The sequence below is a fragment of the Candoia aspera genome, chromosome 11 (assembly GCF_035149785.1).
Source record: "Candoia aspera isolate rCanAsp1 chromosome 11, rCanAsp1.hap2, whole genome shotgun sequence".
Taxonomy (NCBI): Eukaryota; Metazoa; Chordata; class Lepidosauria; order Squamata; family Boidae; genus Candoia; species Candoia aspera.
The window spans coordinates 25,676,574-25,701,091 of NC_086163.1; the positions used below are offsets into that span (position 1 = coordinate 25,676,574).

Genomic DNA, 24,518 nt, shown 5'->3' on the forward strand with positions numbered 1-24,518 from the left:
TTCTTTGGAAGCCCGGGAGAGATGCATCCCCGGGCGGAACCTTCACGCTCGCCGGCGAGTTCCAGACGGACAGACATCGCCAGCACAACGGCCGCGGTGACTCGGCAGGCGTTTGACGTCATCACTGCCTGCCGCGGGGCGGTCGTCGTGTTCCCCACCTTGGATGCCTCCGCTCGAGAAACGAGTCCTGCAGGCGGCTGTTAGTCGCGCGCGCAGCGAGAGTTGCCGGCCCCGAAAGGGGGTCCTCCCGGGGTCTACCGCGTCGAGCAGTCGCAGTGGGTAACCGCCGCGCCCAGAGGGAGAAAAGCCAGCAAGTCCCGGCCGCAGGATTCCTCCGCCTGCGGTATCGGTGCTGAGGTTCCGCCGCCGCCATTTTGGATGCCAGGCTCCTGCCGCTGTCGCCGCCATCGCCGCAGGGACCCGGCCCGGTGAGTGCGCGCTCGGGAAAAGTTAGCGGTCCGGCCCGCCCCCTCCAAGGACGACTGGCGCGTCTCGATTCCCCTCCCGCGGCTGACTGAGCCTTTCCCGTCCGCCAGGGCCTGGCCGTTTCCCGTGGGGGAGGCGTGGGGCCCGGGCTTGGTTTCAGTGCCTGCCTCTCGGGTCGGGGCTGAGCTCGGCCCATCTGCTCCCTTCCGTCTCTGGGCCGTCGTGCCCCACAGAGCCGGCCCGGCCCCGAGGACGCCCGCCCAGGCCCACCTTCGCTTTCCTGATCGGGGAATCCTGAACGGCCGGCGGACCCACCACGGGGTCGACGGCCTCGCCGGATGGGCGGGCGAGTGGCTGGCTCTCCTCCGGGAAAGTCTGATGGGAATGAGGCCGCCAGCGACTTTCGACATTGAGACCGGCCTCCAGGGGTTGTCCTACAGAGGAAAAGCATTTTATGTCCTCTTCGATCTTGTTCGTCTGAGTGGCCTTTTTGCAAGCTAGAGTCCTTAACGTTCTGGCCTTTTCTCTCAGGCAAGGTGGTTCAGCCTTCCCCTCCCCAGTCATTCTGGTTGCCTTCTTCCAGCTCATGCCCTTTTCCGAAGTGGTGACAAGAGCTGTACGCAGTATTCCAGAGCAACCGATGAGCTGTGAACCTGAAAAGCTAAGACCCACAAGGAAGTGAGGGGGTCCCTTCCACAACCCTGAAGATAAGGGGAAACAAACAGGGAAACTACAAGAGCTCTTTCAAGCACACCTATAAAGTTAAATAAATTAGGGTTAATGTATTGGCCATGGGTAAATGTGTCATGCCTTTGGTTAGTGCTTTTGTTGGTGTTGCCATGTGGAAGCATCTTGTGACAAAACTTAATTTTAATTGCAATACTGGATGTTGTGATGTGAATATTAGGATGTGATTGTACTCCTCAGGTTCAGGTCTCTGACTTGAGCATTCTCTTGAATTCACAGCTCCCGTTAGAGTAGTAGGTACAGCCTGTGGATGGCGGAGCCTTTGCCCAGCTTCAGCTCGTTCCCCCAGTTGCAATTTTTTGGGACAGTGATAACTTACTTATATCACCTTGTGTTTTTATTACCACAGCACAGTCTACATGGGGCTGCCTTTGATGATAATTCAAGAATTGAATTAGTCCAGAATGTGGCAGCCTAGGTGACAGCAGGACCTAGCCACTCTGGCAATATAACACCAGTGCAGAAACTTTCCAGGACCAATTAAAAGTACTGACCATAACCCATAAGGCCTGGACTTCTATGTACTTTCAGGGCCATCTCCAGTTAGAATCAGCCTGACTGTGTGTTCATGCTGATGGGGAATGCTTAGGGACCATACCACATACGAAGGTAAAACGTTTGGGGGGCCCAGAGGCAGTTCGCAGTGGTGGCTCCAGTATAATGAAACAGTCTGCCCCCTCAGGTGCATTTGTCCTGCAGAGCCATAAAGACAATGTTGTGTGTTGCTGAGCAATTCAGACATTAATTCCTGCTTTCATCTCTCCTCCTGCCTGATGCTGTTGTCTGTAGCAGATCCCTTTAATCCGTTCCTTCACACAACTGTCCCTATGGTATTATGTTGTTATCTTTGCTTTGTTCTCTGACTCAGCTGTAGTGTAGTGTCATGTAACTAATCCTAAATTAACCACAACAGAATAAGTCTTTAAATTTCCATTGGGGGTGGGGAGGTCCTAGAAATGTGCATGATATTTTTCAGGAGCAGGAAAAGAGGCTTGTTGTAAGGAAACTCCTCTGAAAAGAATTTGTACTTGAAAATTTGCCTGTGCATGTGAACATGGCTTATGTAAAATCCTTCGTGGGTTAATTCATCACAATACATTGCTGGCTTTTAGCAATGGTTTAGTGAATTTACAACATGCTACAACGACACCAAATAACCATAGCATAACTTACTACATTGTGTGAAACATCCTGCTGACTTTCTACATAGGATTCCCAGTAAATCTTGTAGAAGCAATCAAGGTTGCCACTTTTGTGTATCTTCAGCAATGCTGCATCTGCTGAATGGCTTCCTAAGTCATACACTGGACCTAAATAATGAAAATTGTTTTGAAAACTTCTAATACAGATGCCTTTGAACAATACATTTTGACTGGGGTTAGCAGAGCCTTGTACATGAGCAATTTGCCATCTTAGATTTAAGATTTTGGAAGCGTTAATCCTAACCCTAAAAAAAACTTGCCTCTGGTAGCTGTGGGAGGACGGGTTGATAAATAGCAAAGCTTTTAGATCTCATGTCTGTCTTCCCTCATACCAAAAAACAAGCAGCAGTTTGATGAGTTTACCCTGATGATATGAGATCTGTTCACAGGAAGTGTTGAGGATGCAGCTATATGTAAAGAAGCATGGTTGGAGAATATGAAGTAAACAAATGAAGCTGAGCAATAAAAATATGTACTTTTAGATTTCAGACAAGACTTCTGTAGTTTGGTATTGCTTTCTGGTTTAGGAAAATTGCTAAACAAGATAGTCACAGCTAACTGGTAATAACCAGTATAAACACAGAGAAATAACTTATCCATTGAAATAACCCTAACTGTGGATTTAATTTATAGATACCTTTAAGCTGTATTCACACAATATGCTTAGTCATAAAGTATCCTGTCACCATTAGCCTGGTGTATTGTGTTAACTCAGCCTGGGTGGTTAATTTATGGTTCAGTGTACAGTGTCTTGAACCATAAAATTAAGTTAATGCGGTAAGCCATTATTCAGCTGATTGTGGCTTAGCATGTTGCAGGCATCCTGTATTGGTGATTGTACTATGTTAGAGGTGATTACAGGGGTGTTGTATTTTGTTTTAAATCCCCACTTACAAACAGTTATTTAGGATATTTGGTTCAAAAACATTGTAGTCAGAGGTAAAGTTGTACTAATAAGCGGTGATTCCTGCTGTCTCTTCAGCCCTTGGGCTGATTCTGAGCAGGGCTGGGTGTCTTCGGTTAGCAGAGCTTCACAGTGAAATTGAATACAGATGGCAGGAGTGGAACCTCTCATTGAACATGTTCTAAAGCAAGAGAGAGGAAGGATCTCCAAGATTTCTCATAGCCGATGTATGAATATAGAGTTGGCTATGGAGAATAAGCTTTCTCTTCTTTCTGTGTGATGGTCCCTCAGATGTTTGAAATCTGCTATCATATCTCTGCAAAGTCATCTTTTCTGTAGGCTAAATGTGCCCAGGCATTTAACAATTTCTCATAGGGTTTGAATTTCTGACCCTTCACCATCACCAGCTACATGTCATCTGCATCTATTACAAGTGACAGTTAACTCTCTTGTCCAAGACATTGATGAGAATGTTGAACAGCACAGGGTCCAAGACACAGCCCTATGCTCCTCACTTGATACTTCCCTCGAAACTGAAGTGGAGACAATAATGAGGACTCTTTGGGTGCAGCCATTCAGCCAACTATGAATCCTTCTGACTGGAATAATCTAGTCCCTATTTTATCTTTTTATTAAGGAGAATATTCTTAGGCACTCTGTCAAAGGCTTTGCTGAGGTCTACGTATACTCTGTCTATAGCATCCCCCTGAATTTCCAAGTTACTAACTGTCAGGCGTTGAGAGTAGTCTGGTATGATTTCTTTGTAACAAACTCATGTTGGTTTCTGTTAATTGTAGCATGCTTATCCAAGTGCTCACAATCACGCTATTTTTATTTTTATCTTTATATCATCATCATCCTTTTTTATGTATAACTCAAGGTGGCGAACATACCTAAAACTCCTAATTGTTATTATGTTCAAAGATTACCCAGTCTAGGCATCAAGTTGACAGGTCTATGGTTTCTACAGCTCTTCACAATGTGTGGAGTTCTTGGTGCTCTCTGAGCTTGGTTGTTTTCTTCCAGACGTTTCATTGCCCGTCTAGGCAACATCTTTAGTGCTAGCAGGGAGTGGGGTTTGCTCTCTGTTTATATATAGTCGTTTGCCCTGACCGTGTCAGGGTTAGGGTTGTCAGGGCAAACACACTGTATATAAACAGAGAGCAAACCCCACTCCCTGCAAGCACTGAAGATGTTGCCTAGTCGGGCAAAGAAATGTCTGCAAGAAAACAACCAAGCTCAGAGAGCATCAAGGACTCCACCGTTCAACCTTGAGCTACAGAGATTCTCTTCGATTGGTTCTTTACAATATATCCTCTTCTTGGCAGACTCGCTCTAGAAACACAGGAGTCCATTTAACTGGCATTCATGCACTACAATTGAGCCATGCATTTGGCTGGGATGTTGCTAGGAATCATTCAATTGTTCCTTTTAACGGTACAATAGATTTGACTTCTTGTGCTGTTTGATTGCTCTTGTTTTTGTGAGGTTGTAGAAAAAATAAACATGGCTTATGTTGTAAAATACAACTTTAGAACAGGTTGTGTTAATGTTTCCTTTAAGACATTCCTAATGGCTCTGTAACAGCCCTTGAAATTGGGTGTGAGGAGGATCTTATTAAATCAACTTGGGGAACCAATGGTTTTGCTGAAGAAGGAATTGGAATTAGTAAGGATGGGACTGGTGCTAGCTCTGAAGTTTCTTTTTTAATAAAGTACATCAAGCCAACAAGACATGTTGTAGAATTATAGAAATACTTACTTGAAAGGATTAGCATTTCTGGCAGCTTCTTGCACAATTTTAAGAAATGTATAGTCTGACATTTCATGACGTCACAATTACGTTATTTCCAAACCTATGGTATCGTGACTTGTATTATTAACATAATTTTGAAATGTATCTATCTGGAGCTTTTCGAGAGCTGCTTAAAAAAAAGTAGCATTCCCCCTTATTGCTTCCCATCCCAATAGCATTTATGTTATTTTTCTGGGGACAGCTCATCTCCCATAGGAGAATCTCCATTACTTAAAAAGTTGTGTGTGAAGTTACATGGAGTCATTCAGGATTACAGGTAGTCCTCAGCTTACAATGGCAATTGGAAGCAGAATTGCCATCACAGAGCAGCGTGGTCATAAAGCATGATGTCACATGACCACACCGGCTTACGATGGCAGTTCCGGCAGTCCCTGATTAGCGTCATTAAGTGAGGACTGCGTGGGTCATTGCTTCCACATTGACTTTGCTTGTAGGAAGCTGGCAGGGAATGTCAGAAATTGCTATCACATGACCATGGCTCACTGTGATGTAATCTCGAGCCACACGCTGAGTGCCCGGATCACAATCACATGACTTCAGGGACAGTGCAGTGGCCGGAACTGCAAGGACCGGTCATAACTATCACTCGTTCAGCACTTTCTTAAGTTTGAATGGTTGCTGAATGAGTGGTCATAACCTGAGGGACACCTGAGCATATCCATATTTTGGGTTGCCATGAGTACAGAAGAGTGCATTGCCTTCTACTTACAAGTAGGAAATACAGCTATGTTTTATTTTAATTCTAGGTGTATTCATAGTCAGCAATAGAGTTACTGTTGTTTCCACACATCCATGGGGTTGCACTCTGTACAGTACTCCTTTATATAGTAGCTTGAGACTGCTGGTTTGGGATGGCAACCCTGGATTAACCATAGGAAATACTGGGAATGGAGTCAAGATTAGCAAAGAGATTCTTATTTGGGAAATTCTCCTGCAGGGTACATTGAAGGTCTGCGTCCATTGATTTCACCTGTTCTTCTGGTCCTCCTTTTATTAGAGGATGCCAGCCCCCATCAGACTCCGGGAGTTGATCCGGACCATCCGGACTGCACGTACCCAGGCAGAAGAAAGGGAGATGATTCAGAAAGAATGTGCTGCTATCCGATCATCCTTTCGAGAAGAGGACAACACATACCGCTGCCGGAATGTAGCCAAGTTGCTGTACATGCACATGCTGGGCTACCCTGCCCACTTTGGACAGGTGAGCCACCTTCTTTTGGGATGGTAAACAGGTGAGCACCCTCTGCCCTTGAAATCCAGACTTTGGACATACAGCATTCGCATTTGATGAGCAGCCAAGTGCCTTACAGTCTTTACCCTTGTGAGTGTGGGAGAAAGCTTCTGGAAACTCCTGCAGGAGAGGGATACTAGAGAGGAAGAGGATCTCACAGTTTCCATTGATGGCCAAAGAATATTTCTCCCGGTTATATGACATGGATTTCGTTTTGTGGCAGCTAATGTTACTTCAGAAAAATAGGATGGTGTGTATTATTCAGTCAAAAGGCTCTTCCCCAGGTTGATAGTCTCCAAATAAGACTTCAGGTGTTGAGTCAGCTTTTATCTGACTTGGGACAAATAGTAACCTCTCCTGCCCCAGGTGTGAGATGCTGCACCTTTACCTGTTCCTCGTGCTATACCATTGTGCAGAGTTTGTCTAGCACATTGAAACTGGCTTGGAGTTTGTATAATGGGAGAAGCAGAGGCAGCTGCAGACTCCTTCCATCATTACACAATTTTTCCCTGATACGATGATCTCCTATTGCCTGATTGGTGTGGCTGCTCCTCAGGTAGCTCCTTCAGAACTGCTCATGGAGTGCACAGTGAATCCAGCTTTGCAATGTTTCTATAGCAACAGCTACTGCAGGTAGAGAAAACCAGTGTTGTGGCTGCACATTAGGCCTTTAAGCCCCACTTGCCTACTCCTGCCAGCCTCAGTTATGCCAAAACTGCATCCGTATGCAGTTAAGGTAACTTAAAGCTTTCTCATTTCACCAAATCCTCCTCTTAGATGTCTCTCAAAGTGCTTCCAGAATAGTTGAGATCCTGTGAGCCCAGGGGCAGCATGGGCAATTCACATTTCTGAGTTAGTAATCTCTATGTGGATATAATCATTGTGTTGTGTGATTTAGATTTTTCTTTTTGCTTGTTTGGTTTATCTGGTTTTCTTATATCCTATGGGGTTTTTTGCAGGGGGGGATTTGGCATTCATGCTTGTTTTTTCTTTTTTGTAGTTGTGTATTGAAAACTAATAAAAGTGAGCTTTTTGTAATGTTGCATACTGTACTTGGGCTAGGATGGGGGTTGAACCAGAAAGTTTATAGTTGGTTGGTCTGGTGCCTGGTGGGAAGGGTTGTTAATGCTGTTTTTATTGATTGTTGCGAGCTGCCTAGGAGCTCTGTGTGAGATAGGTGGCCATATACAGTAAATCCTATAAATACATACATAAATACTACAGAAGTCTACAATTTTTATTGGCTTGCCAAGGCAAGTGGGGAGTGTGCTGAGTTGGAGATACCTTGAGCATTTCCATACATTTGCAGCCCAACTGCCACTCACATTATCCTTTTCTAAGGGGAATGCTGTTTTTTTGGTCACCACTGCCCTATGGACGCAGATTTTATTTCTCCTACAGCAGCCCAGGACTGGCCTGGGCATTTGAAGCACAAGTATATCAGGCAGCTAATGTTCTCCAAGCTTCTTTCCAGCCTTGAACTGGGCAGGGATCACTTTGGTCATGTAGGGACCTTCATGTAATGAAAGTGCCAAAGCTTAAAAATGGCTCCCACTGACTTCTCTGTCCCACTTGCAGCTGGAGTGCCTAAAGCTGATTGCCTCTCAGAAATTCACAGACAAGCGCATTGGATATCTTGGAGCCATGTTACTCCTGGATGAGAGGCAGGATGTTCATCTCCTCATGACCAATTGCATCAAGAAGTAAGTCTGCTTGCTTTCCTGGGATTGAGGGTGGAAGTAAGAAATCTTTATCTAGTGTTTGGAACCTGATTCTGAGCAGTGTTTGTTCTCCTACTTCTTTGAGTACCTTAGACAGAAAGGAGAAGTATGCTGTTCCTGCATAGTCTGTAAGAGACAGCCAAGTAGTTGAGGAGTTGAACTGGGCCTATTGGAGATGCTAGTGAATTGCCTGTCTGCCTGGGACAGAGCACAAACTTCCTACTCTCTATCTGTAGTCTTCTGGAGTATTCATTATGTGCACCAGGTGACTTGGTGATTAAACTAGGGATTCCAGAGGCTTCCAGAGGCTTTAACCCTCTCTGTTGGTTGAGAAGCCATTTTATTTGCAATGCGCACATTGGCAGGTGAACATTCACAGCTGAGTTGTGTTGTCCAGAAACAACATCTGATGCACTTCCTCCTCAGTTCTTGGCTTCTTCCTGGCAGTTCCTGAACCTGTTGCTTTCTTCATCTGCAGTGACCTTAATCACAGCACACAATATGTTCAGGGCCTGGCACTCTGCACCCTGGGCTGCATGGGTTCTTCTGAAATGTGCCGGGACCTTGCTGGGGAGGTGGAGAAGCTTCTGAAGACATCTAACTCCTACCTAAGGAAAAAGGTATCTCCTTGAGGGACTGAGTTTTCCTGAACTTGGTAAGGGTTTTGCTGCCATCAGTGGCTGGTGAAGTTCTCTTTCTTTTCTTCTTACATGCAGACTTTGGCTTACTTCATTTCAGTTGTCAGGGGAAGGAGGCTGTGCCTATGGAGCATTGCCCTAGATTGTTGCCTTTCTCTTGGCAGTGTATGTGTCCTATGCATGCAGGCTTCTGATCCTTCTGCCCAATTTTGTAAATCCCAGAACTTGAATAAAATCCAAATAAAGCAGCCTGTTTCTTTGGGGAGCGCTCAAGAGGTGCTTAGAACATGCTGATCCCTCCCATTCATTTACAGGCAGCCCTATGTGCCGTTCATGTCATCAGGAAGGTGCCTGAACTGATGGAGATGTTTTTGCCAGCCACAAAAAACCTGCTGAATGAGAAGAACCATGGTAATAATTCTTTTCAGCCGTGGCATCTTCCCACAACTTTGTTGCGCAGTGGCCACATAAAAAGTGGGTTCATGTGCTCCTTCACACAGGTGTCCTTCACACTTCTGTGGTCCTCCTCACTGAAATGTGTGAAAGAAGCCCAGACATGCTTGCCCACTTCAGAAAGGTGAGACCATTGCAGTTGAGTTCCTGTCCTTGTCCTTTAAGTGACAAGAATCAGCTTCTTTTCCTGGCTGTGGCAAGATGGTCCCTGAGCGTGTGCCAGGATGTGTATTTCATGCTCTGTAGACCCCCATGATAAATGACACTCCTTTCTGCCTGTTAGAGTATCTTTGGCTTGTTCTGTTTTATGAACAAACTGCCCATCAGAACTGAATAAGATCTGAGCCAAGGCAGGAGCTGCTGCTGCTGCTTCCACTGCTTAGCCTTGAGGGTGGAGAGGACTAGCCTCTGCCTGCTGTCTGCAAATGTGGAGAGAGCATGGGGGTGGAGTGGAGTGAAGCTGCTTTTCCCCTGGGGAGGGTTGTGGTTGAGGGAGGAGGACCCTCAGTATCTCAAGTGCCCTGGCTGCCTGATGTGTTGGTGATGGTGGTTGATGCTGCTAGCTGAGTCTTCTCTGCCCAATACTTAACTTCATCTCTTTTGTCCCCTTTGTCTGCTTGGAATCCTGCTCTGGTGGGTTAGAATGAAAAGGTAAGAAGGTGCTCACATTCCCTGCTCCCCCCTCCCCCACTGCAGTGCATGCTTGCTGTGGGTTGGTAGAGGCAAATGCCCTGCCTGTTGCTGATAGGCATGGCAGCTCTTCTTCTCTGTTGGATTAACCCTGCTTGTCTACACTTGGAGGGACTTGCGTTGCTATAACCACAGCACTTTGCTAAACAGAGAATACCCTGTTGCTGGTGTGTTTTCATGGGAAATTTGTGGTGGAAAAAGAGGCAGAGATAAGGATGGGCTGGGTTCCATTGATCTCAGTGGGCTTCTATTAATGGGAGCCACCCTGAGCCTATTCGGAGATTTTGGCCTTCAGTCTCGCCCCACTCCACCACTACCTCTTGCAACTGCAGCCTTTTTTGTTTTTGTGCTGATGCATGGACTAATGCCACCATACAGTACTGCAGGAAAAAACACCCTGAGTGTTAAATGTGCTGGGGAGAAGCTCGGCAAAGGGTCTTTTCTTTGTGAGAGGTTCGTCAAATAGAACTGCAAGTCATAGAGCCCAAAATCCAACTCCTGATATCTGTGTTCTTTTCAGCTGGTGCCCCAGCTTGTTCGCATTCTGAAAAACCTTATTATGTCGGGCTATTCTCCGGAGCATGACGTTTCTGGGATCAGTGACCCCTTTCTGCAGGTCAGTTGTTCCGGAGGCAGGGAGCAGGATTTGTTTGCTCTGTGAGTTGTCTTCAGGACCCTGAGAAGCTCAGACCACAGACATGATCTTTTGCAGGTTCGAATCCTGCGGTTGCTGAGAATTCTGGGCCGAAATGATGATGACTCCAGTGAAGCAATGAATGACATTCTTGCCCAGGTGAGGAGACTACGGGCAGGTGGTGCTTAGGAGGTCCTGGGCTGGAAACCCAAAAACTGTAAACCGTCCTCTGTGTTCCAGGTGGCAACGAACACGGAAACAAGCAAAAATGTGGGAAATGCCATTCTTTATGAAACTGTCTTAACTATCATGGACATAAAGTCTGAGAGCGGTCTGAGAGTACGTCGCTTTGGCTCTGTGGGTTCCCAAGGGGCAACAGCTGCCACATTGGAACATCGCTTTCCCAGGCTTCCTCATGAGCACCAGAACATTTCAGAAGGAGAAGTCTGATTGGGGCATCAGCAGGGTGTAGCCTGTGTGCTTCAGTTCCTTGGCCGACCAGTGTTCTGCCTTGCTGCTCCCGCTTCCTACCCCCTCTGGGCACTTTTTGTTGGAGAGCGGAAAATTCTGGCAGGAGGCTCTTTGTGACCTTGCCTGTCTGTCTCTCCCCGCAGGTGCTGGCCATTAACATTCTTGGTCGGTTCTTGCTCAACAATGACAAGAATATAAGGTAAGCCTGTCAATGCGTTTTATGGTTGAAACAGGCCTGGCCACCGCCTCACATCCTGGGTCAGCACCAGGCATCTCTGAGGTGTGGCTGGGAATGTATTTTCTGCTCAGTCCAATGCAATAGTTAACTCGAGTTTCTTTTTCATGCCGTGGTGAGATATTTCTGTTGCTTAGCAGACCAAAGCTGATTCTGGGAGCTTTTCTGAGTGGACTTGTCTGCCCCTTTGCTCTCGGCAGGAGCCCTTCAGTATGCTGCAATGCAGAGCAGCTGCCATCATCTAAAGCATTAGTTTCTTGTTTCTCAGATATGTAGCTCTGACATCCTTATTGAAGACTGTACAGACTGACCACAATGCTGTCCAGCGGCACCGGAGCACCATTGTGGACTGCTTAAAGGATCTGGATGTCTCCATCAAACGGTGAGTGAAGCTGGAAGGAAAGGTCAGGCTGGGATCATAAATGACCTCTGGCTGCCCAGCATTTCTTCTGCTTGGTCTTTTTCTTTTCTTTTAGCTAGTCTTTTCCAGGGAGCCAAGAACTATATCCAAAGTATTGCTTTCCCTGGGATGGCCTCTGCAGCATTCTGCATCTTTTTTATGTCAAGATGTAGATCTCAATAGCCCTGGAGATCTTTGGAATAGTCTACCCACTGTAGTAAATTTCCTTGTCCTTTTCTCTGGAGGAAAAAAAAAAAAGATGATGTGCCCTAAGAATAGATTGCTATTTTGCTTATTGCTTAAATGTTTTGGTGTTGTGAATAAAATATTCATTGAAGAACTTAATGTCAGATTTGGAAGTCTTGGAAGGCAGGGTGGAGTTGTGAGAGCCAGCAGGGGTGAGTGAGTCAATACTGATGGTGGGGCAGTGGCTATAAATTTCATTTTTTCAAATCCCACAGCATTTTGTAGATGCTACCCACATTTTTTAAAATGCAGTTCCACAATTGTAAGAGTTAAAAATAATCTTTACACTCTCAAGATTCATCACTAATTATCAGGTTAGGTCATATTTGCTAATGTCTTTTTCATCCTTTCTAGCATTGAGGAGATTGCTTTTGCAGCAAAAAAGAGAAATGTCTCCTACAGAATTTCAGTTTGGTGGAATTTTGAGTCAGTCTTGGGATAGATTTAATAAATTTACTCTTTGTAGGTAGAGATTTAGGATTTCAAAAGAAAGAAGGGCTGTCTGTAGCAATAGAAGGGACAGCATCCACTGTCATGGAGTGTTGTTATTGAACATGAATGTAAAACAGAATGGATTTCCTTTGCAGTTTTAATCGATCTCTTAATTTTTCAGTGACTAATTAACGCAAGTTCTATTGGGTGCTTATATCCTCTCCTGGGTGCCATGGTTCTTACAGGGCCCCAGCTTCTTCCTTCTGCATTGGGTGAAGCTGTGATGTCAAAGGGGCTATGAACCATGTGTCAGTTCCTGGTGGTGCACCATGGCCAATGAATCACTTTCATCTTTCCCAGGCGTGCAATGGAACTCAGCTTTGCTCTTGTGAATGGGAACAACATTCGGGGAATGATGAAAGAGTTGCTGTATTTTTTGGATTCTTGCGAGCCAGAGTTCAAGGCAGATTGTGCATCAGGAATATTTCTTGCAGCAGAAAAGTAAGATATGTTAAGAGCTTGTATTGATTCATTTCTGTCCAGTCTTGCCACCCATTCTAGTCCCTCCATCAACATTTAGAGGCTGTGTTGTAGGAAAGCTTGCTGTCTTAACTGGTTGTTTAGGAGGCTTCTATCTCAGAATATCTAAAAAGGCTACCTTGGGTTTCACAGGTGTCTGGATCAGTAACTGTTCACTGGAGAGACCTTTGCACTAAGCAGAGGATGGCACAAAAATAATGGAGTTCTTTGCCCTTCTCAATGACTTTTAATACAATGGAGCTCTCTTCTTGCTACTCCGCCCCATTCTTAGCTGCTGTGTTGACTTGAACAGCAATGAAAATTGGACTTCATTGAGGAAAGGGTGGTACCAATTGAAGAGAATATTTGTAGCTCAGGGTTGAACTGTGGAGTCCTGGTGCTCTCTGAGCCTTGTTGTTTTCTTGCAGATGTATATTTGTTTGTTTATTTTTCAGATTTCTATCACTGCCCATCTCCCCCAAAAAGGGGGACTCTGGGTGGTTTACAATAAAATTGACAAAACCATAAAAGACATAAGTTATAGTACAAACAACCAATATAAATAGAAAATAAAATAGGTATAAAATCCAAGTAGCGATCAGATCTCGTTCAGTGGGGAGGGCTCTGTGGCGCCAGCCACCCCCAGGAAGAACTATTGCCCTTCCCATCCCAGGTGAGGCAGCAGAACCAGGTCTTCAAATTCTTCCGGAAGGCCAGAAGCGAAGGGGCCTGCCTCACCTCCGGGGGCAGAATGTTCCAGAGGGTGGGCGCCACTGCAGAGAAGGCCTGTCTCCTGGACCCCGCCAAGTGGAATTCCCTTACTGACAGGGTCCGTAGCATGCCCTCTCTGCATGACTGGGTGGAACGGGTCAATGTTATGGGGATGAGACGGTCCCTCGGGTAGCCTGGCCTCATGCCATTGCTGTTTCATTGCCAGACTAGGCAACATGTTCAGTGCAAAAAGGGGGTAGGCCTTGCTCTCTGTTTACTCCCTTTTCGCAGTGTCTACTTCCTTTTCGCACTGAACATGTTGCCTAGTCTGGCAATGAAACGTCTGCAGGAAAACAACAGGACTCAGAGACCATCAAGGACTCCAAAGGGTGGTACGTTTGTATGCTGGAACCTTGCCTTTACGCCATCCTTTCTGCAAGATTGCCCAGGTGCCATTGTGCATTGAGCCAAATAATAATGGTGACCATCGCTTCCCCAGAAGTCCCCCTCTGCCCCAGTGTAGGGATTAACTTCGGTTCATAAATGTCTGCAGTGCAGTCCAGATGACTCCAGTACTGTGCTTTAATATGTCATGCAATCCTCTCAGAATATGTTTGTTGATTTTCCAGATATGCTCCTTCTAAACGCTGGCACATAGATACAATCATGCGAGTCTTGACAACGGTGAGTGCTGTCTTGAGCACAGCTTCCTCAGAGGCACGCGCTTTGATTTCATGTGTGCCAGGCAACAGGCCTCCCAGTGCATTTGTGTTCAGTGGGTGTAGAACAGGATCTTGTTCTGCTCTTCATAGTCTGATTGGCTGCTGCTGTGCGTTTGAAGGGGACTAGGGACTACTATTGCTGCATGCGGGCAGGAAGAACCCAGCCAGCCAAGGATGCCACAAGTAACATGAACTGCACTTGTTGCCAGTTTGCTTCTGGATGTGATTCAAGTGCTGGTTGCTACCTACATGGAATAGGACTTTCCCTACATGGCATAGGACTTTCCTTGAGGACTGCCTGTCTCCCATCGTATCTGCCTGACGGGTTCAATCTGGCAGGGTTGGCACATTCCAAGTTCTTTCAATTAAACAGTTCCATCTATCAGGACCCCAGAAGTGCGCCTTCTCTGTCTCAGTGCCTGCCCTCTGGAATAAGATTGCCCCCAAGATTTGAATGGTCCTCACCCTGCTGGTATTTCGAAGGGCCCTGAAGACCTGGCTCTTTGCCAGGCCTTTGGCAAGTGTGATTGAAGCCCCCTTTTCTTTTTTTTGTTTGTTGCCATCTGGGTTTGTTACCTCTGCTGTCTCTGTTCTTTTTTGTTTTGTGTTGTTTTCTTGATTTAAATGTTTTTAACAATTTGTAAACTGCCCAGAGTCGCTGGGAATCAGGTACATATAAATTGAATAAATTATTATTATTATTATTATTATTATTATTATTATTATTTGCAGTGGCCATCTATTTGGAGACCACTTTAAATAGTTCATGCCGGGTCAACCTGTTTTAGAAGCCTTCTCTCCCTCTCTGCATTGTAAGGCCAATTAAGAACTCTTCAGCACTTTCTCTGTTTATCTTACTAATGTGCAGTAAAACCATCAGTACAAAACCCTTTCTCTGAGGGTCTACAGTTACAAGTAGTCCTCGATTTAACAACGCCAATTGGGACCAGAATTTCCATCACTAAGCACGACCGTATTGCTTAGCGATGGCAATCCCTGCAGTCCCAGTTGCCATCATTAACTGAATCCCATGGTTGTTAGGTGAGGCAACTTTCTGCCGGCTTCCCACAACCAAAGTCAGTGGGGAAGCCAGCAGGAAGTTGCAAGTCCCAGGCCGGTAGGCAGGTAAGTGACTGCTGCCAGGTGGAGGAAGAAGCGAGGGGGTGCGCGAGAGGCGCGGCCAGGGTCGGGGAGGGTTCATGAGGGTGTGAGTGATTGGCGTGGCGCAAGCGCAGAGGAACTGAGGGAGCGTGCCTGGGTGGGGGAGACTTACCCCAGTGACTTGCAACCTTCCCTGCTGGCTTCCCCATTGACTTTCTGGGGACGCCGGTAGGGAAGGTTGCAAATGGCAACTACATAATCACTGAGTGCTGCATCTGGTTGTAAGGACAAACTAGTTGCCAAGTGCCCAGAGTGCAATCATGTGACCATGGGGGTGCTGGGACAGCCAGAATTCTAAGGACCGGTCATAACCACTGTTTGTTGAGCTCCGTCATAACTTTGAACAGTTGCTGAATGAATAGTCATAGGTTGAGGGCTACCTGTACCTCTCCTATGGCTACAAGACTATGCTCCTGTGTCAGTTAGGTTTTAGAGCTGTTTAGAGGAGAGTTGGACTGTGGAATTTTGCAAACTATGTTATGCTGGTATAGTATTTTATTTGTTTAATAACATTTATCTGACTACCTGAAATCAGTTGGACTCTAAGTGGCTTACAGAGTACTAGAACTTTACATTCTATTGTATTTTTATGGAACTCCTCCTGACCTTAAAAACAGAGGTATATAATTGGCTGGCCCAACATCTGTTGCTTCCCCAATAGAAATCTCTTCCTGCGTGCCAATCCCTGGCTGTGGTGTAACACCGTCACATTCTCCTCCTCCTTCCAGGCAGGGAGCTATGTTCGTGATGATGCTGTGCCCAATCTTATCCAGCTCATCACCAATAGCATGGAGATGCATGCCTACACTGTACAGAAACTCTACAGAGCCGTCCTGGGAGATTATTCCCAAGTAAGTACTGTGGGTGTGGGCATGGGTGGGAAGAACCTCTTGATTGTCTCTGGCCAGAGGGCACTGCTGAAGTCTCCTTTCCTTCTCCTCTGCTAGCAGCCCCTGGTCCAGGTGGCTTCCTGGTGCATCGGTGAATATGGAGATCTCTTGGTATCTGGTCAGTGTGAGGAGGAGGAGCCAATCCAGGTCTGTGGACCGGAGAAGGGGAGGGATGTCCTCCTTGAAGGAAACAGGCTGGTGTGGTCCCTGGGGCATCAGCTTTTGGCCAGTATTCCTTTCCCAGCTTTCTTACTCTCGCCTGCACCCTTGGTTTGCCCAGGTCACAGAGGATGAGGTCCTCGACGTTTTAGAGAGTATCCTCGTCTCCAACTTGACGGCATCGGTTACACGGGGCTATGCCCTCACCGCTATCATGAAACTGTCAACACGGTTCACTTGCACAGTCAAGTGAGTTCCTCCGGGGTATGGGTTTCCTTTACAGCCAGGTCTCGGAGCTTGCTTAAAAGCTTCTGGAAAGAGGAAACTGACCTTTGGGAAAGGAGTCTGCAGTGCTCTCTTCTCTGTTGAGTCTCAGAGGAATAAGTTGGGACAGAGGTCGGGCATTTCCATGGGTAATGTATTCAGGGCCACGGTAGTTGTGTCTACCCCCTGCTGCAGTGAAAGGGTTGAGACCAGCATGCCTGCTGAATTAAGCTCTTCTCTGTGGCCCTTCACCATCTCTCTCTTCTCTCCACCTCCAGTCGCATTAAGAAGGTGGTCTCTATATATGGCAGCAGTATTGATGTGGAGCTCCAGCAGAGGGCAGTGGAGTACAACGCTTTGTTCAAAAAGTATGACCACATGAGGTGAGTCCTGGAGCTCCAGGACGGGCCTTGCTGCCTTCCAAGCCCTTCGTTGTCAGGTGATGTGCTCTGAGACGCACATGTGGAGCTTGAAGAGTTACGGCTGCCGAAAGGCAGATTTGACCAAAACTCCTTGTGTGTTATCTTTGCTTGATGGGGTGGGAATGGCATCCAAGAGTCCACTGCCTCATTCTTCCAAAGCAAACTATGGCAAGGTCGAAGCCTAGCAGTTACAGAGTATGTTTGTGATGTCTTCCAACATCGGTAGGCCTCTTGTCCGTAAGCAGCAGCCTGTCTTGGACTGTTCTCGCTAAGCCATTAACTTACCACTGGGATTTTGGAAATACATTGTCCATTCCCCTGAAATATATGCCTCTAGGTCTTAGACACAACTTTAATTTATCTTTGAATCATTCTGAGGCCAGGAATGTCCTCTCTCTGAACTAAGAATACAGAAAAACACTATCAATACAAAATGTATATTAAAAGGTTCTGATCAGTAGGTAAACCTAACATCTTCACAGTCATAATGCATTTTTCATTGAATGTAGAGCTGGTAAAAGAGCTGTTTGCTACTGTACTGAAATAATGAGCTGCTCTATTGAAGAGCAAAATGCTTCTTTGGACTATAGTTAATTATTGTCTTCTAACTAGTTTGTAAGTCACATTTCATGTTTGGGCAGATAGTAATAGATAACACGAGATAAGGTTATCTAAGAAATGTGTCTTAAATTTAAGGATATTTATCCTGAATCTCTCAGAGTGTTTCAACTGTAACTTCTTCACTTCCTAAATTCTTTGGAAAACTGCATCTCTGGCTGGGTTCACATAGCCTAATAAACTCTAAAACCAGATAAAGTAACACTGTTCTTGTGCTTATATAAAATACATTGTGCCTAACAGACAACCCATGTTATTGATCTATTAGTTATCTCCTAAACACACATCACAAGTGCCTGCCACCAGCTGAAAGAGGTTAGCTGATGGCATATTGTGGCTCTGCTACAGAAAGGCATTTTTGGCCATACTTGTTCCTGTATCAGAGAGACCCTCTCTTGAACAGGGGCAGTTACCTCCTACCCCAGCCTTCCATGTCAGTAGAACCACAGGATCCTCCCATCCAGTGAGTTACCGTGCTCCCTTGCAGGTCAGCTCTGCTTGAACGTATGCCGGTTCTGGAGAAATTGGCAGCTAATGGTCCTACGGAAGTTACTCAGCCCAATGGCGAAGCAGAGCCAACAGTCTTGGAGACCAAGCCTCCCCTTTCCAGCCTGCCGCCAGCCAGCCAGGTAAAGAGAATGGGACATTTTGTGGAATTCATGCTCTTGGCACTGGCTGGTTGCAGGAGCAAGTTGTGTTACGCTACCATTAAGTTGATAGTTTTTTTGCTGCTACTCTTCAGAAACTCCGCCTTCCATGGTGCTGGACCGAGCTTGGCTGCTTCCGTGGCTATTTTCTTCTGAGTTGCAGGCTCCTTTTTCTAGGTGTGTTAATGGGCTGGTTCCATGTTTTTCATTAGGCCAATGACCTTCTGGATCTTCTGGGAAGCAATGATATCACTCCTGTCATATCAACAGCCCCTTCCAGCAAGGCAGCTTCTGCTGGTGGGGAGCTGCTGGACCTCCTTGGGGATCTCAATCCAACAACAGGTGAGATCCTGTGTTCAGGAGGGAGAATAGGATGGTGGGAAGCCTGGCTTTTGAGACCTATAGTGCTTTGTTGTTTTTGTAGGTCTTCCAGCTCCTGCCCCACAGATACCACAGCCTCCATTTCTGCTGGATGGACTTTCCTCACAGCCCATCTTCAATGACATATCTTCTGGTGAGAATGTAGAATGCTCTGGACTTGAGTTGGGCAGATGTGTGGAAAGGAACTGCTAACATCTAGAATTGTATATCCCTCCTTTCCATTGAAGATATTTCTTAGGATAACTGACTGTAACCTCAATTAAAAGCATTGCTGGTTAAACCTACTCCAGCAAACAGGCCAGGTTAACTTGTGGGGTGATGGTAGTTGTGGTGCAATATTGATGAACATAGCCTGGCTTTCTAGAGCCAGTTTGGTGTGGTGGTTAAGGTATCAGGCCAGAAACCAGGAGGCCATGAGTTCTAGTCCCACCTTGGGCACAAAGCTGGCCAGGTGACCCTGGGCCAGCCCCTCTCTCTCGGCCCTAGGAAGGAGGCAATGGCAAACCACTTCCGAACAACCTTGCCAAGAAAACTGCAGGGACCCGTCCAGGCAGTTGCCAGGACTCAAAAACTGAAAAACACCACGAAACAAACACCAGGTTTCCTCCTGCAGCAGTCAGTGGCGGAAAGGAGAAAGCCCAGTTCCTCACATCTCCGCCTGTGGGGGTGTTGGAATCTGAGCTTCTAAAGAGTAAGGGAGGTTGCAGGCAGCCCCGGGTCTTGAGCAACGCTGCATCTCCACAGGCATTCCTCCAATCACGGCCTACAACAAGAACGGGCTGAAGATTGATTTTGCTTTTGAGCGCTCCAACACCAACCCCAGCATCACTGTCATCACCACACGGGCCTCCAACAGCACTGACTCGGATGTGACAGATTTTGTTTTCCAGGCTGCGGTACCAAAGGTGGGTCTGGTCTTTCAGGTGGGAGTAGGGCTAACCTGGGCCATGATTTTAAAAAAGGGAAATGGCCACCAGCAGACTGTGCACTGCAAGCAGCCTTGAGGACTTTCTGATAGGTCTTGCTTGGTGGTGCCATGGAGTCCAGGGCCTTGCTTCCCTGGGAAGGGCCACCAGGAAATCAGCACAGCTGTGTTACTTGCTCCCCTCTAGACATTCCAGCTGCAGCTCCTGTCTCCCAGCAGTAGCACCATCCCAGCATTTAACACGGGGACCATCACGCAAGTCATCAAAGTCCTGAATCCGCAGAAGGTAAGCGAGCGGCCTGCAGCTGAGGCAGCTTTCCAGCCTCTAACTGCCCTCCCATTCAGATGGCCTTTAACAGAGGTGGTTCAGTTGCACAGGGAGGCATGGAGGAAGCGAGAGAGCCTTGAGCCAAGGAAGACACGGCATTCAGTTCTTTCACTTTACTGTTCTCTGGTCAGCTGTGTGTCTTGGCATCCCATCTGGCCAGTTGGGCATTGCTCCCATCCACCCCCTACTCTGTTTTCATTTTTTTTTTTTGTAGCAACAGCTCCGCATGCGGATCAAGCTGACATATAACCACAAGGGCTCAGCAATGCAGGACCTGGCGGAAGTCAACTGCTTCCCCCCCCAGTCCTGGCAGTGAGCTGTGGCCCTGCTCTCCTCACCCTACCTGGTTGGCCAAAGGAACGTTGGGCAGAGCCTGTGACTCCAGAGATCCCCCAGCCTCGCCACTGCTGGGGGAGTTGCTGCTGCTGCAGAGGAGGAGGACTGACCTTGCTCATCCTGAAGCATCTAAGAACCTTGCGCACCCCCCCCCCACAAACTGCTGAGCCCCATCCACCACAGAAGCCACGTTCCCTTGTTTTGGGAAGAGGGGGCACATTGGGGCATGTGCTCTTTCCCCCCTTCCCTGTCAAGAAGGGAGCTGCTGCCGCCACCTTGTCTCCAGCAGATGGGTGGGTGCGATGGGTTTGGGTTTGGCTTGGCTCTTTCTTACCTGGTTACCATCTTTAGATGCTTTTGTTCAGGTTCAAGGATGCTGGTGCCCTTCTTTTCTCCTTGGGTCCCCTGATGTTGGGGCCTTTTCTACATGACTGCACCCTTGGTGAGCAGTGGCTTGAGTCCCATGCGGATCTGCTGTTCTGGACAGAAGCACTGCTTAGAGGATTTGGCAGGACAATGAGCAGTGAAGCCAAGCCCATTTTGGGCCAGTGCCTCTTTGAAGAAGCATCATGATGGACGAGACTGACTGCTCTAGCAAGTCATTTTGCAATGTGCCCCCACCCCAAATCTTGGACCTCCTTTTGTGTGTTCCTTGGCTGCCAGCTGTGGTAGGATGAGTAGAAAGGAAAGGTGTGTTCCTGGGCAAACTGCTTAGAGATGGAGAGGGGGGGGGGCACCTATTAGCTGCAGAAAGACTCATCTCAAGACTCCACTGCAAAGCTGCTTCCCCCCCCCCCCTTCATTTCCTGAGTCTGTCAGTCCTGGATTCCATTTGAATTTGCTCTTCTGGGACATTTGTGTTGTACCTGTAATACTGGCACTGAAATAAAGACCATCTGGTTTAATGAGATGTCCTGCTTTTAAAGCTGGTTTTGCAACTTCATGTCCAAGATTGAGTAGTGCAGTGATCTTATTTTGGCATTAGATCCAAAAATTCAGCTACTTTTCACAAGAACTAGTCTTAATGCAGAAGTGAAAGACTGGGAGAAGTGTTTATAAAGGAATCCTTTGAGTTCCTGTCCTGGATCCCTGCCTGCTTTACAGAGAAAGGAGTGGAACCTGCCTCTAGTGAGCTGGGCATGCTCCCTCTGAGCTACAGCATAGGCTCTAAGCCAGGCTGGATCAAAGGCACCAAAAGGCTATACGATAGTCTAATGGGCTGGAAGGAAAGGACTCTGAAAGGGTATGATGCTGGTGTGAGTTTTGCATATGCTAGGCAAAAGCACAGCTGGCTGGTTGTGGTTCAGTGGATGTCCACACCCCAGCAAGCAGGATGGTTCAGCATGTCCTGCAAGTCCACAAAACTCTTGGCGGCCTAAAGCTTGACTATTAATCTTGGCTAAGCATGTTGGGCAAACTATGTTAAGTACTGTGTGCTGCAACTGGAGTTAAGCTTTGCAGTCCTGCAAAACAAAGTGAGTTTCTGAAGAGTAACAATATACTTGATAGTTTTACAAATAGTTCTATTTATAAATGAAACAGAAAAGGAGAAATAGGTCAGAAGGCCCAGGAGTCTGCAGATGGGCTCACACCTTTCTTCAGCTGTTGTCATTTATAACATATAAATGCATAGCACAAAGTATAAACCAAGTTCTCTGATCTTCTAAGAACTTGTGCTATGTGTTTAAGGCAGGCTGGGCTGGTGCCTTTTAGCCAGTGGCCTGTCCTATCTTCACGTGGCTCTGTAAATATGAAATTCTGTTCCACCAGATGCTCAGTGGCTAAACACAGCCCCCTCAGTACAATCTTTTCTTGGATAATGTTGCCCCTGAGTGGTCTTTAGCATTGTTGTCTGCTCCCCCAGATTTTGTGAGGCAACAGCAAGGGGGCAGCTTGGAAAATATGGGCACAGGTTCCCCAGAAGGGTAAAGGAGCGTAGATCTTTTGGCCATCCAAGCTGGGAAATGCTGTGTAAGCATCTGCCTACAGCTCTCTTTCCAGCCTCCTCTCCCTCCACAGAGTCTCATCAGGGTCGAAAAAAGGAGCAGAGCTTGGCTACAGCAAGATCCTAAAAGATTTTATTTGATTAGCCCAATGTTAAACGAGGGATAGGCAGCTCTTAGTTTCTAGGGGAGGGAAAAACAGTAAGTGGGCCAGCTAAACGCGCTGGCTTTGGACGCCGGCGCCCGCCAGGCACGAGCGTAGAACTGCTTCCCGGAAGGCTCCTTCTGCCGAACTTGGCTGTCCCGCGGCTCGCTCTCAGGCCGGGCGAGGTCTCATCTATCGGCGTGGCTGGGACGGAAGCCTTGGCCCGCCAAAAAAGCGGCAAAAAGAGACCACGAGGGAAGCCCCGTGAAAAGCCCCACCGCTACCGCTGCTCTGTGTAAACTGCAGCCGAAGCCGCCGTAGTAGCCGTTGAGCGGTAGCGGCTTTCTCGTTCTCCGCGCGTTGCAAGCGAGGGCACAGGCGCGTTCAGGACGGCCTCCGCTGTTAGCCGAGCCGGGCTCCGCCAAGGCAGGCACGCCAGTCCGGCTAAGAGCCGCAGGCAAGCCAAGGCCACCGGGGCTCCCCCGACGGCCGCGGCTGCTTGGGCTGCGGGCAGCTTCAGCCGGGGGCCCAGGCGTCCAGCTGCTGGGCTCTCTCCCCTCCGGCTCCACTGAGGCCGCCGAGGGCCCCTCCGTAGTGGCAGCAGTAAGTGCTCCCCAGGCTGAAGAGGCCAGTGTAGCCGCCCACGGAGCTGGAGGACGCGGAGCTGCAGACCGCGACCAGCACGCCGAGGAAGAGATGCAGCAGCCGGCCGCGGGGCGGAGGTCAGCCTCCGGGGCGCCGCCGCGGGCGCGAGAGCATCCCTGCCGAGCGCGGGCAGCGGCGCGTTCCCCGCCCTCCAGCGGGGAGGGCTCGGCCCTGGCCGCCCCTGCTCAGGTAAGACCGGCTGAAGGCCTCCCCTGGGCCTGCGATGAGTCGCCCTCCCCCGTCGCGGTCCGAGAGGGGCAGCCGCGCCCCTCGCCTCGCGACGGCCCCCCACGCAGACGGACCCGAGAGGCCCAGGCGGCCGGCCGCTTCCCCCAGGCGCCGAAAGCCGTCCTGACCCGCGGGGGGCGCGCGAGCTCACCTCGGGCCGTGCGAAGCGAAGGCACCGCAGCACGTCCAGGAGGGGCCAAAGCCTCTCCTCCGTCGGGTGTCCGGAAGGCTGGCGCCGCGCCCGCTGAGCGAGGCAAGCCCCGGCGCCGGCGCGTCCAGCCAAGGGCAGGGGCGGCGGCCACTGCTCGCCGCGGCCCACCCGGAAACAGGTGGCTCCGGCTCCTCCCGGGTAGTGGGCGCGGTAACCCGGCAGCTCAGCCCACTTGGAGCGGCGCGGGGCGCTTTCGTGCTGCTGCTGTCGCTCCTTCCCCGGCCCTTGCCCTAACGGTACACTGCCTCGGACTGCGAAGGCTCCACGCAGCTCCCCCTTCCCGCCCGTCCCAGTTTTTCCCGCGCAGAACCGGTGCGATTCCTCTTCCGCCAGGCAGTGCAGCCGCCCGCCCGCTCGCTCGCTCGCTCGCGTGCCTCCCTTCCTTTCTTTCCCCGGCGCGACTGCTGCCGCTTCCGCCTTTCCTTCTGGACAGGAGAGCGCGCACCTGTTGCCGGGCTTTAAGAAAGTTCTGGAGATCTCACGAGTTGAGAGTCATTCAGGAGACCCCGTCCAGCAAACGATGGAAGATTTCTCGGCAGACGATGAGGTCAAGCGGGAAAGGCCTACTGGCCGGCCCGCCTGTCCACGAGCGAGGGCGCTGCGCGTGCAGCAGATCTCCGCCCGTCGAAGCCTCTGCAGGGAAAACGGGCGGGGCGCGGCCCAGCAGGCCTTCCGGGGTGACATCGGAGCCAATTCGAGGCGACCGGTTCGGCGTGCTCCGGGTTCCTTGCACGGAAGAGTGCCATCTTCCCGTACCCAAGCGTCGCCCCTGCTCTGTTGCAGCGCCTCCCCTTTGGAATGGGGCGCCCCGAGATCCGGGTGGCGTTCCCAGCGGCCCTAAAGAGCGGGCTGTTCTCCCAGACCTCGGGCGCCCCCTCGGCTTGAGGTGGAATGTTTTGGGGGGCTGCTGGGTGTGCGCTCGTTTCGTTTCGGTTGTGTTGTTTGTTGCTTCTGATTAAATTGTTTTTTTATATTCTCTGCCGCACTGCAAGCCACACAGCCATTTGGAGCTGGGTGG

The 24,518-nt window shown here is 48.6% G+C and overlaps 1 protein-coding gene across 1 annotated transcript; it reads left to right on the forward strand.

Annotated features, from left to right (window-relative positions):
- Positions 1-304: 304 nt before the first annotated feature.
- AP1G1 (adaptor related protein complex 1 subunit gamma 1) lies at positions 305-21,238 on the forward strand. The gene is made up of 23 exons (XM_063313023.1): positions 305-428; positions 6,092-6,295; positions 7,904-8,028; positions 8,525-8,666; positions 8,999-9,095; positions 9,185-9,261; positions 10,348-10,443; positions 10,540-10,620; positions 10,702-10,800; positions 11,076-11,131; positions 11,436-11,549; positions 12,606-12,746; positions 14,105-14,159; positions 16,087-16,209; positions 16,306-16,395; positions 16,529-16,656; positions 16,950-17,054; positions 18,199-18,340; positions 18,571-18,700; positions 18,783-18,872; positions 19,484-19,644; positions 19,852-19,950; positions 20,207-21,238. Exons 2-23 carry the CDS (start codon positions 6,095-6,097, stop codon positions 20,306-20,308), a joined length of 2,454 nt encoding a protein of 817 aa, XP_063169093.1. The 5' UTR covers positions 305-428; positions 6,092-6,094; the 3' UTR covers positions 20,309-21,238.
- Positions 21,239-24,518: the final 3,280 nt, after the last annotated feature.